Source organism: Staurois parvus, unplaced genomic scaffold (assembly GCF_062004578.1).
Source record: "Staurois parvus isolate SC_StPar_1 unplaced genomic scaffold, SC_StPar_1.0 ptg000052l, whole genome shotgun sequence".
In the NCBI taxonomy this organism is placed as follows: domain Eukaryota; kingdom Metazoa; phylum Chordata; class Amphibia; order Anura; family Ranidae; genus Staurois; species Staurois parvus.
This window is the reverse complement of record NW_028317848.1, coordinates 7,206,507-7,218,672: the sequence shown is the minus strand read 5'-3', so window position 1 is coordinate 7,218,672 and position 12,166 is coordinate 7,206,507. Positions and strand designations below refer to the sequence as shown.

General features: G+C 41.6%; 1 protein-coding gene across 1 annotated transcript in view; it reads left to right on the top strand.

Moving 5' to 3' along the window:
- The window catches only part of LOC149470147 (neural-cadherin-like), a 127,108-nt gene that overhangs the window by 52,267 nt on the left and 62,675 nt on the right, over positions 1-12,166 (top strand). Inside the window, exons 8-15 of the mRNA XM_089666758.1 lie at positions 268-410; positions 641-813; positions 5,009-5,177; positions 7,426-7,596; positions 7,734-7,906; positions 9,838-10,005; positions 11,394-11,643; positions 11,890-12,017. Of these exons, the coding sequence (XP_089522884.1) occupies positions 268-410; positions 641-813; positions 5,009-5,177; positions 7,426-7,596; positions 7,734-7,906; positions 9,838-10,005; positions 11,394-11,643; positions 11,890-12,017 (1,375 nt within the window). The remainder of the gene's footprint in view (positions 1-267; positions 411-640; positions 814-5,008; positions 5,178-7,425; positions 7,597-7,733; positions 7,907-9,837; positions 10,006-11,393; positions 11,644-11,889; positions 12,018-12,166) is intronic.

Below are 12,166 nucleotides of genomic sequence, written 5' to 3'. Positions count from 1 at the left end.
CAACCATAACGGCCACAACAGGTGTGCAGACCTTATGTAGGAAATTCCTATATCTCACAAGTACAGTCCTTGAGTTATATAGGAAAATTGTAGGTGGTTTAAGCCTCCAGCATTTACCAAAAACAGAAAATGTTGGTTTTGAGCAAACTGGTCCTTTAAATAGACATTAGTCTATTCCATGTAATGTGGGGTTATACTCTCTGTCAGATTTTTATTACTGCCTGGCTTTGAATACTTCTATCTTATAATTACAATTCTCTTTGATAGATATAACACTTTCCTGTTTGAAGATGCTGGGCCAAACACCTTAGTAGCCACAGTCCATGCTAAGGACCCAGATGGGGACGGAGTATCGTACTTCATTGTTGAAGGGAATGAAGATGGTAACTTTGAACTGGACAGTCAAAAAGGTGAAATAACAAAATGTCTTTTGACAATCACCTCTATGTTGTATGTCTCAAGATGTCTGAAACTAATACTGTCTGTCTTGCTCAGCTTTATTGCCAGCCAATCTAGATTGGTTGCTACTGGTGGGTGAGGATGGCTTTTATTTCTGACTCCACCATAAGACCTTTTTTTTCCTTGGTAATTAGACACCAATATAAATAATTATGGTTTCTTTGCTATGATCTTTTTATAGGTATCTTAAGACTTCGTAGAATACCTCTGCCCAGGCTGATGGAAACTCATTATGTGTTAAACATCTCTGCGGTGGATGATAATATTTCGGGGGGACCATCGTCATTAATCAGCTTCACTAAAGTCATTGTGGGAATAAATGATGTTAATAACAATAAACCTATTTTCAGAGAGGTGAGTTTAACACTATGTAAAAAAATTATGCTATTATTACTGTAAACAAACATGTATGTTAACCTCTTGCCATCCATGTTATACGTATGTGCAACAGCAAAGAGGGTGGGCTTTAATGCCAACATACACCGCACATAAGTGTCTATAGGTGGCAAAGCTTTTTCTGTGGAGAGTATGCTCAATGTGCACTCATAGTGCAGTGACCGAGCTGCCATAGACAGTGCTTGGTGCATAGTAAGATCGAGAGTCAGCAGATCCATCTCCCGAACATTTGACCACTGCGACAGACAATCACAGTGGTCATGTGATCAGCTAATACTCCCCCACCCCGGCTTACAGATCTTTTTAAAGGGAAACCAGGGCTGGGTAGGAAGGTGTTACAGGGTTGTAAACCCTTCCGTATACCCAGTGGGGTGACTGGCCACAGGTGATACACAGAAATGAAACAGATCCTCCAACATATGGTTTTCTTGTTTTTTTGCAGTCTTCTCTTCTCTACATCCATTCGAAGTCCAGAATTTATACAGGGGGTGGGGACCTGAAATTTCACTCTGCAGAGCTCAGTGAAGAGAGCTCTGAATGCTGATTGGAGGGAAGGAACACAGTACACAGGAACAAAGCTGAGGCTGCCAATAACAGGCTGTGTGCTGGAGATTCCTTCCCTGTCACCTTTTTTTCTTTTGGTGTCAGGAAAACTTGTCAGAAGTGGTTCATGTTGATAGCAGAGGAAGGAGGCAGCGGAGAGAAATGACACTTATTGCTCTTAATTGAGACAAGTACACATTATTGAGGGATATGCTTTGTTAATATTTTGAGTCTGAGGTTTACAAACACTTTAAAGTAAATTTGTCAAGCATTTTAAATATTTAAAACAGGAAGTTCTGCCTATGGGAAGGTTGCACAACATATCCTCCTCTGTGCTCCTCTCTGAGTTTGGTCTTACTCTGTTAGTAGGGGTTTTCCTTCTCTGACATTTATTTATTTCGGGTACTTGTATAGCGCCGTCAATTTATGCTGTGCTTTACATATATATTGTACATTCACATCAGTCCCTAACCCTCAAGGGGCGTACAATCTAAGGTCCCTAACTTACATTCATACATACACACTAGGGACAATTTAGACAGGAGCCAATTAACCTAGCAGCATGTCTTTGGAGTGTGGGAGGAAACCAGAGCACCCAGAGGAAACCCACACAGGCACAGGGAGAACATGCAAACTCCAGGCAGGAGGTGCCATGGCTGGGATTTGAACCAATGACCCTAGTACTGCCAGGTGGAAGTGCTAACTATTTAGCCACTCTGCTGCCCATATCTGGACCAGGCTGGCACAGCTGTCACACTCTTGTCCAATGCGTGTTCTTTAGTGGCCACCAAAGATGTCTCCGTGCTTCATTCAATTCAAGTGGAATGCTGGGAATTTTATCCGGTGTCACAGCTTGTGTAGATGGGGAGCTGCTGGCAAATGCAGTATTTTGTATTCGACCACAGTACTATACATGCATTTACAAGCAGAAAGTAGTTAAAGGTTGCATTTCATCTGTGTTGCCTGCAATACAAAAACCTCACAATAGGACCTGCTGTTGTAAAAGAAAAGCAAAGCAGAAGCAGCCTCAGAATTGTCATCCACTCTGCATCATTGAAGCACATTGTAATCTGCTATCCTGCATTTGAAATTTTTTTCAAACTTGGAAATACAAAATCCAATACAAGTCCTTAGAGTGGTAGTAAACTGCACCAAAAAAAAAATTGGCCCCCAGTCAGTTTAAGTCATAATGTGCTAATATGCACCACATACTAGCACATTGTGACAGACTACCTGAAAATGAAGCCCTCCAGCGGAGCACTGTCACCCCATATCAGCGATATGAATGGCCAAGCCTCGATAATGTCACTCCCGTGCATGTGCATGGTATGCCGTTCCTTCAAAGTGCATGCGCCGGTGATGTCACCAACTGCTTCCTTAGTAAATATCTCATAAACGGTGAATGTTTAGGAGAGATTTACTGTACCTATAAATAAGCCTTATTGTAGGCTTACCTATAGGTAAAAATCTACCAAAGGAATTTACTCCTACATTAATTTAAGAAAGAAACCAACAGCTCGTCATAGTTCCCAGTGTAAGTAGAGAGTTTAGGTGTCCTTTTATGAAACTGAGATCAGCAGCGATCCTGAGGATCGTTGCTGATCTCAGATCATTAGTGGTTTAGGAAACAGAGATGATCAGCAGAGAACATACAGGCGGCCAGTGTATGAAGGAGCGATCAGCCCAGAGCTGGAGAATCGGAGGAACTGCAAACAAAGCAGCGATAATTTACTGCTGCTTAGTAAACGATGTTTGACTGATCTCTTACTGTAATCTTGCGAGATTACAGTAACAGCAGACGTTTTCTAGCGTTCAAAGCATTTGTAGATCGCTTCTCTCCTCATTAGGAGAAGCGATCTACACCGCTTCATAAAAAGGCATTCAGAGGAAAACTATCATCTGAGGATGCCAGAGAACTGAGCAGTGATCATTTACCACTGCATGATAAAAGGACACCTTAATGCACCAGACAGAATACAACCTGCATACCCAACTGGGAACTCCTCCTCTGACATATTCAAGCTTGTCTGTCAATTAAATGCATCAAGAGGATTCCAGGAGGGGGCTCCATGTTGTATTCTGTCTGATACATTCAATGTTTTACCTGCTTGGATGATGGACTGCTATTGGAGCCAGAACAAACTTTTTCTGGAACGAGGACCTAGCAGCCTGGTAAGCAAGCCAACTTTCGGGCATGGTGTTTAATACAATATCTTTTGTGGTTTATATGAGCTCTACTGTAGAGTACTCAGGAGATAGAAACCCTGCAAGGCTTTTATTACTATCTGTGTACCATTGGGGAGGCTTCCCCTTACTTCCTTGGTGGTTTCATGGACAGAATCTAATACAGCAATAAACCCCCAAGAGAGATTTTAATTGTCCCATCTCTTCTGATATCTGAAAATCTTATCAGTAACAAAATATGGCCATTGACTTAAGCAGCCAGATAGATTTCAGGTTTCATTCCCGACAGTGCACTAGGAAAGAGGAACATAGAATCTGATTGGTCAATATAGGCTAGGGCTTGCATGACTTTTCTTTATTGGTCATAAGTGATGCACTCTAAACATACACTTGGTGCATATCTCTACATTTATAGCAATACAATGTACACTTGTGAACCCTCTCATACAAAAAGGCTAACATACCACAACTTTATAATAAATAAGTGCAATCCGCCATATGAAAAGCGAAACCAGACAAACAGTATGCTCCATTCATTCCCCTGAAGATGCTGATTGGTGGCGAAACACGTTGGTGCCGGTGATGTCATATACACACTGACACTCGAGGCCTCGGTGTCCATTTCTTATGTGCTCCTATACTTCTTATGTTTGTGAGTATATGTCTGCTTATGTTAAATAAAAAATTGTTTATAACACCATTGCGGTCCTTTGATCCTCTCCTCCGGAGGGAATATCCATTTGTTGCAGAAGATTCCTTCTGGTGTCTGTCACATTATGCTGAGGAGGCGGTGAAAGTATCTTATCTGTGAGATGAGTGCTGAGTATGAGCACCCAAGTGTGTATTGATCTCTGGAAAGTGAGATCAATGTTATGGTAAGAGGCTGATCATTTATTTGGTGGAGAAATCACATTTGCTCACCACCTTTCAAGATTTGAATGAATCTCTGACAATATATGTTGGACTGAGCACTTTTTCACTTTTCATATGTCTGGTTTCGCTTTTCATATGGCGGATTGCACTTATTTATTATAAAGTTGTGGTTTGCTAGCCTTTTTGTATGAAGAGGGTTCACAAGTGCATATTGTACAGCTATAAATGTAGAGATGCACACCAAGTGTATGTTTAGATTACAAAAAGGTTATTATTTGACTTTTTTTTGGAGCAGCACTCTTTTTGGTTTTTGTTTCACTAAGCGCAAATCATTTTGTATACATAAATGATGCATGTTGTCTATACCGAAGATGTTCATGCAGTTGTTTTATTTAGCTATGTTATTACATTGCTTTTTTTCTCCATTTGCACAGTATTTTTACTTGAAATATTCGTAGCATCTGTCACCCTGCTGTTGTCTGTTCTTTGTGTTGCTAGTGTGTGTTCCTGTCCAAAGCTCATTTCACTTCCAGTCTCATTTCTATGTGTCTAGTGTCTTCAGTACAGTGAAAACACCTGGGTTCTAGAGAACCAGCCTCCGGGTACCTTGGTCCTGCAGGTAGAGGCTTATGATGCAGACACTGGTGTGAATGGGGAAGTGAAGTACAGCATAATGCACAGAGAGGGAGCCATTCCAACATTTTCCATTGATGCAGATACTGGTATTGTACTATATTTTATTACATCATTTCTTATTTTTATGTGATGCTTTTTACATACTTGCTCTTTTATATAATTCGTATTACATTACACATGGATATTTGTGGATGAGCCACTAGAACAGGGGTGTCAAACTCAGTTTCATTGCAGGCTGCATCAGCATTATGGTTGCCCTCAAAGGGTCAGTTGTGTCTGTAAGACTATGTGTCCAGAGCATCTCACCCCCTTTACATCAGATGTGAAGAGCCCCCTCTATCATCAGAAGTCAAGAGTCCTCCACCCTCCCTTATGTCACAGTGCACCCCCCTTACATTGTGTTGCTGCTGCTGGGAAGCAGAAAGTGCAGGGTGTGGAGGAGGATTCAGCTGGAGTCAGCTGCCAGAGACCAGGGGAGGCAGAGATGAGGGGGTGCTGTGGCTGCACAGAGAGGTGCAGGATCTGTAGGAGGAATTCTGTCCTCTCTGCTGTCAACTGCTGAGACAGGGGGCAGGGAAGAGCCTCTCTGTGGCTGCAAGGAGAGGCGCAGGATCTGGTGGTGGAGTTGTGTCCTCTCTGCTGTCAACTGCTGAGATGGGGGCAGGGAACAGCCTCTCTGTGGCTGCACGGAGAGGCGCAGGATCTGGTGGTGGAGATCTGTCCTCCTCTCCACTGCTGACTGCTGAGACAAGGTGAGGGCAATGATGAGGTGGGGGGGGGGAGGTGCCACAGCTACAGGAGAGGTTTGAGGGCCATGTGAAATTACCTGGCAGGCTGGATTCAGTCTGCGAGCCTTGTGTTTGACATGTGCAGTAGATGGAACTCTCTCTGGCTCTGTTTTAAGCATACAGTATGTAGCGTTACCCCTGGAGGGGTAGCTATAGCTTACACCAGATCTCCCTTTCAAGTACAGAGGCTGCCTTCTACAGTCAAAGCACACTGGCACTACAAGCTCAGTCTAGAGCATGTGTTTTTGTGGATTTTATTTGCAGAAACTTCAACAGGAAGGGAAAATAATAAAAGGACAAACTTCTTAGCACACATCCTCTTGTAACAGCCTTTGCTGGAGGTCAGAGAGAATTGCTGGCTAATATGAAACTATGTGCGAGCTCTCCCAGTCCTTACAGCAACTTCTGGCACTTTCTTCCTCAAGCACATGCAAACCTGGGGTCCACAATCAAATTCTTGCTCACACAGTCCAAGGACAGCTGTCTGCATCCCAGCTTCCATGAGGCACCCACCCGTGAGGAAGAATAGGATCCCTATCCAGACTGGCCTCTACAGGTGATACCCTACAGCAAATGTCTCTAAATCAGGTCACGTTAAGGCCCTCAGCCCAGCACCTGCCAAGAACCAACATCAATTCTTCAATACACCCTTCATCCCAGAGGCAGCAGCCCCAGGACAAGAACATGTCTGAGCAGGCCTCCCAAATATGTATCTTCTCCCCAGCCACCTTCTGGACACCCTGCCCAGGGATTGGATGAGGTCTGATAAATATTCATAACCTCCCAATCAGGGGCGGACTGACAACTCATGGGGCCCCTGGGCAATAGTGGATCATGGGGCCCCTGTGTCCTTGCCCAAACTCAAAAAAGCCTATGAAAAAGGTACCAGGGGCATCTCATAGGGCCCCCTACTGACCCCGGGCCCTCGGGCAGTGCCCGAGTTTCCAAATGGTCAATCCGCCCTGCTCCCAATTGATCCTCCTTTTCTATGTTCTGGTAGCTTCTTCCAGAGGCAGACAGGCACAATCAACCATAAAGCTTAGGGAAACCTGAGCAGACCTAGAAAACAGATTGATGCTCTACTGGGCACAGCAGAGCCAAAAACTAAATTTATCCTAACTAGGGCAGGGCACTACATTCAGGTAAATGTATCTAAAGTGTATTGGGTATCTAAAGAGCAATTATGCAACGTCTTCCCCTCCTCCAGTATATTCACCAGTCAGAGCCCAAGAGGAAAACCCTATGTAGGCTCTGTATTGGAGCTGAAAACCATAACCATGGTAATAAACCATAACAACCTATCTGAAATAGTACAAGAAGCCAAATATGCTGATAGGAGGAGAGAAGAGAGTGACAGAAATTAGAGCTAATCAGTGTACTGCTTATCCTTTCATTGTCCAGTCAGTGGGTAGGAGGGGAGAAAAAGTGGAAAGAATTTTGCTGCAGCCAGATCAAAAATGTTTACATTTTGTTTGGTTACAGCACCTTTGCAGATAGTTTTTTTCACTTTCTTATTTATTAATATTGTATATGTACATTTATTTAGGTGTGATCAGCACGGCTCAAAGTTTTGACCGGGAAAAGCAAAGAGAGTACACAATCTCTGTAACTGCCACAGACCAAGCTCAGGAGCCTCTGATTGGTATCTGTCCTGTGACTATCCTTATTGCTGATGTCAATGATAATGACCCCAAATTTGAAAACAGTCGTTACCAATGTGAGTACAAACTTCCACAATAGCTGAGCACCCATTTATCTGTCTTCACTGTTTTATTAGTGAAACCCAAGAGTCTGCAAGACACCCCCCTAATGAAGTATGAATTTCTAGTTTACACATTATCTTTTTTCATGTAGATTTCCTGCGAGAAGACAATCCAGTTGGAACTAGTTTTCTTCGCGTTGCGGCTGTAGACAATGATCAAGGAATTAATGCCGCAATAAGTTATACAATATCAGCACAGCAGCCAGAGTATTTCCAGATAAACCCCAGCACAGGGTGGGTGTATGTTAACCATCCCATCTCCCAGGTAAATCTAGTTATCCTATGTACAGTCTTACTCTTTAACTAGTTACAGATATTGGGTATACCACACATGGCCAAAAAAGGTCATCATTGTACACAGGACCTGTGTAGCATGTCTGGAGTCTCTGCCCAGTCTATGGCAGATGTCAGCGTTGTTTAATCAAAGCCAGCATTCCTGAGTACACAGAGAAGATTGGCAGCTAGAGCTGTCAAAAAACAGCAGTCTGACAATGTTTATAAACAACAGTTGCTCAGATGGAATATAGAAAGATACAGTGTAACATATTGTTACTTGTCTATCTTTATGTTCCTTCCTCTACAGATCAAAAGGATGAACTTCACTCTGCAGATGTGCAGATGATGTCTGTTAAAGCAACCTGCTTTTTTTTTTTTTTAATAAACTGTTCTTCTGTTTAACCCCTTATTAACCCTTAGTTTACTCTCATAAGCCCTAATTTACTCCTTATTCACCTTTTCCATTCAATTATTATTTCCTGCGGATTTTTTTTTCTTTTCTATTTTATTAACCATTAATATTTAAACTTTGTTTTGGTTTTGTTTAAATATTTTTACACCTTTTAACATCATTTTGAAAAGGACAAATTACAAAATAAAATGTACACTTTTTATCTGCAGTAACACAATTTATTTTTACACCAACACTGCTCAAAAAAAAGTGTGTTTTGTTTAATTTTGTTACATTCATTGTTTAAGGATTGCAAAAAAAAGCTTTGTTGCAAGACAATATCATAGTTACATAGTTAGTCTGGCTGAAAAAAGACAAAAGTCCATCCAGTTCAACCATTAAAAAAAAAAGTTATGATCCTATACCCACAGTTGAACCCAGCACAAAAAGAAAGCCTTCTTTGTCCTTAAAAAAAAACAATATATGTTGTTACCTTGTTATTTTAAGTAATGAAAGTTAACTCCAAACAAGCATGTTCATAGCAGAATTATAAAAATTGCTGTGGTCCATGGCAGGGGCGGACTGACAACTCATGGGGCCCCGGGCAATAGGGGATCATGGGGCCCCTGTGTCCTTGCCCAAACTCAAAAAGCCTATGAAAAAGGTACCAGGGGCATCTCATGGGGCCCCCTAGTGACCCTGGGCCCTCGGGCAGTGCCCGAGTTTCCAAATGGTCAGTCCGCCCCTGGTCCATGGTGAACAGGTGTGAGAGGCAAAGTGATTACATTAATTTACAGTATATGCTGGGATATGTCAGTAGGACTCATGGGACAAGGCAAATTTGGCAGAGCTGATAGTAATGTTGTTCTGACTATCCTTTCTTATACAGCATTACTAGGAGCAAGCCTGATTAATATTTATTATTATGAGGTATAAAGGACAAACTTAATGCAGCTCTCTATTTATTAATACATTTCTAAATACATGCAGTGTAAGTACCTGAATTTGCCCTGTTATCAGCTTCTTGCAATCCACTATGCAGCAGAGCTCAAACTAGATGGGGGGAAATGCAGCACAAGAAGCCAATGAACTGTGTGGTGGAGGAGAGAACAGAGTGACAGATAGATGCATCTTCAGTGTGCTAGTTCTCCTTTCACTGTCCAGTCACAAGTTAAGGGTGGGAAGGAAACCTGCTACTAAACTGCAGTGAAATACAAATCTATAATTTGTCTATAATGTTTCTGCTTGAGGTGATTGTAGCCGTATTAGTGCATTTGCAACAAACAATTGAGTACTGTCCGTGATACTTTTTTTATTTGCACTAACATACAATTTTGAGGACAAGCTTTTGGGGAGTGTCCCCTTCTTCAAGTTCACAGCAGTACTGCTTGGACCTTGAAGAAGGGGACACTCCCCGAAAGCTTGTCCTTAAAATTGTATGTTAGTGCAAATAAAAAAAGTATCGCGGACAGTACTCAATTGTTTCTTTAATGTTTCTAAAATTCTTAACCACTTTTGCATTTCTCTAGACGTCTCGCATCACTCGCCACATTTTTGCCACAGATGGAGGGAACCGCAGCACCAGTGTTGAACTTACAGTGACCATAACTAATATTCTAAACCAGCCACCACAATGGGAACAAGCAAGATATTGGGTCTCTATCCCAGAAAACATCACTCGGGACACTAAGATTGTGGTAAGTGGAGTCTGCTTTCGCTTCAGAGCAAAGTAATGATTTTGACACTGTGTAAAATCAATCAAGGCCTATGCAGATGATTAAAAACACATTTTGTATTACTTTGCTTTTTATAAAGTTAAGGATTTAAAACTCAAATCTAGCCTGAATTTTTTGAGTTTTGAACAAAATGGGGTAAGTGATGGAGCCCCTGTCATGTTTTTATTGGTAGCCTGTGTCAGTTCTAGGGATAGGACCTCTCTCCAGTGGAGTCACATTTTACAACACAACACTATTTTCCATAAATATGAAGGGTTGGAATATCTGTCAAGTAATTATTATTAGGAACATTCATCTAGCAAAATACTGAGAGTACTGTAGATGTGATTCATTCTGTTCATTTATCCTAAATTTGTCTCAAGTCTGTCTCATTGCTCCAGTTTAGCATAGCTTGTGTGTGCAACAGAACTGATTAATGTCTCCTCTGTGTCTTCCAGTGACAACCACTCTTCTCCATTTTTGTCCTGCAGAAAGGAAGGTGAAAACTACCCAACAGCTGCCAATCATCTTCTCCCTTACATTTTCTAATCTGCCCTGGAGACATGAAAGGGAAAAGACGATTAGGTTCAATAGTCAACACAGCCAGTTCTATATTTTTTTCAATCTTATGTCTTATAATGTTAAGTGACTATAGAGCTCTCTTCAGGGCCCCTATTCTTCTTATCCTCCATCTGTCCCTCTGACCCCTTTTCCTCATCTATGCCAAAGGACCCTTTGTTCCCTCATCCAGTTGCCTCTCTGGAATCCTCTCCCTCAATTGTCCTCTGTGACTACTCTTCCTCATTTTCTCCATCTATCCCCACTGTCGCCTCTAATCCCCTTTACATCCTTGAACTGCCCCTTCTTCCTTGTCTCCTCCAACTGACCCCTCTTCCTCATCCTTTCTAGCCATTTCCTGTTACTTACCACTTTCAACTATTTCCTCCATTACTTCTTCCTCCCCTCTACCTTGTCCCTTCTGGACCCTCTTACTCATCATTTCTGTCAGTTGGCCCCACTTGTTTGTATCCTCAAACTCTTTTTACTTCTCCTAGTTATATCCTCAGTCCCCTTTCCCTACTTCTTCCAGCCATCTACCCTGACACCTATTTCTTATTTTTATATCTACTTTTCCTCACTTACCAAAACTGATTCTGGTGGATAACCAAAGGGACAAAGTTATGAAAGCTATGCATACTTTGCCCTAGTTTTGGCTCATATGTGTGGATCTTGAAGCTACCAGAGGTTTTCTGATTTGGTATGGGAAGGTTTGCTGTCCAGTTTTCTTATTCTATTGCCCTCTCAGCCATCTGTCTATTATTTTCATATCTTGCCACCTAGTCATTTAATATGTTTTGCTTTTATTTAAGATGGTGAAAGCCACGTCTTTGCTGGGTGACCCTCGTGTTACATACAACATGGAAGAAGGGCTTGTTCCAGAGACAAATTATCCTATTCATTTCTACCTGAAGACAAACAGAACTGACAGCTCAGCATCCATATTGGTATCTGAACCCCTGGATTATGAAGGGACCAAATTCTTCACCCTAAAGATCAAAGCCCAGAATGTTGCTACAGTACCTCTTGCATCTTTTACAACTGTTTATGTCAATGTGACTGGTATGTTACATCTACTTTTCTCTATATCTATGTATAAGCCGCAAACAAAGAGCCAAAACCTGTTCTAATGTTCGGAAAAATTATCAAAGTCCTGGTTTCACAGTCATCACTAGAGAATCAACACTACCTTACAGGTTCCCTAGCAATGGATTGATTGTATTATTAATATCAAAAAAGCTTAACCTGCTTTATCTAATGCCTCATGTCCTGTATACTAATTTCATGGTAACACCTAATCTTCTGCAGACGTTAATGACAACGTTCCATTCTTCACATCCTCCACTTATGAAGTGATGTTGCAGGAGGGAGCTGAGATTGGATCGCCAATTGCACAAGTTATAGCCACGGATCTAGATTCTGGACTACATGGAAAGGTCTGCAACTTGTTTTAAAATACATCAAAGATCATTAGATTCCACAATAAAGTGGACTTGTTATCTATACATAACACAGACACCTCAAAGGTTACGACAATCCATTAGGAAGTAATAATGTCTAGAAATACTCATTTGAGTATAGAAAT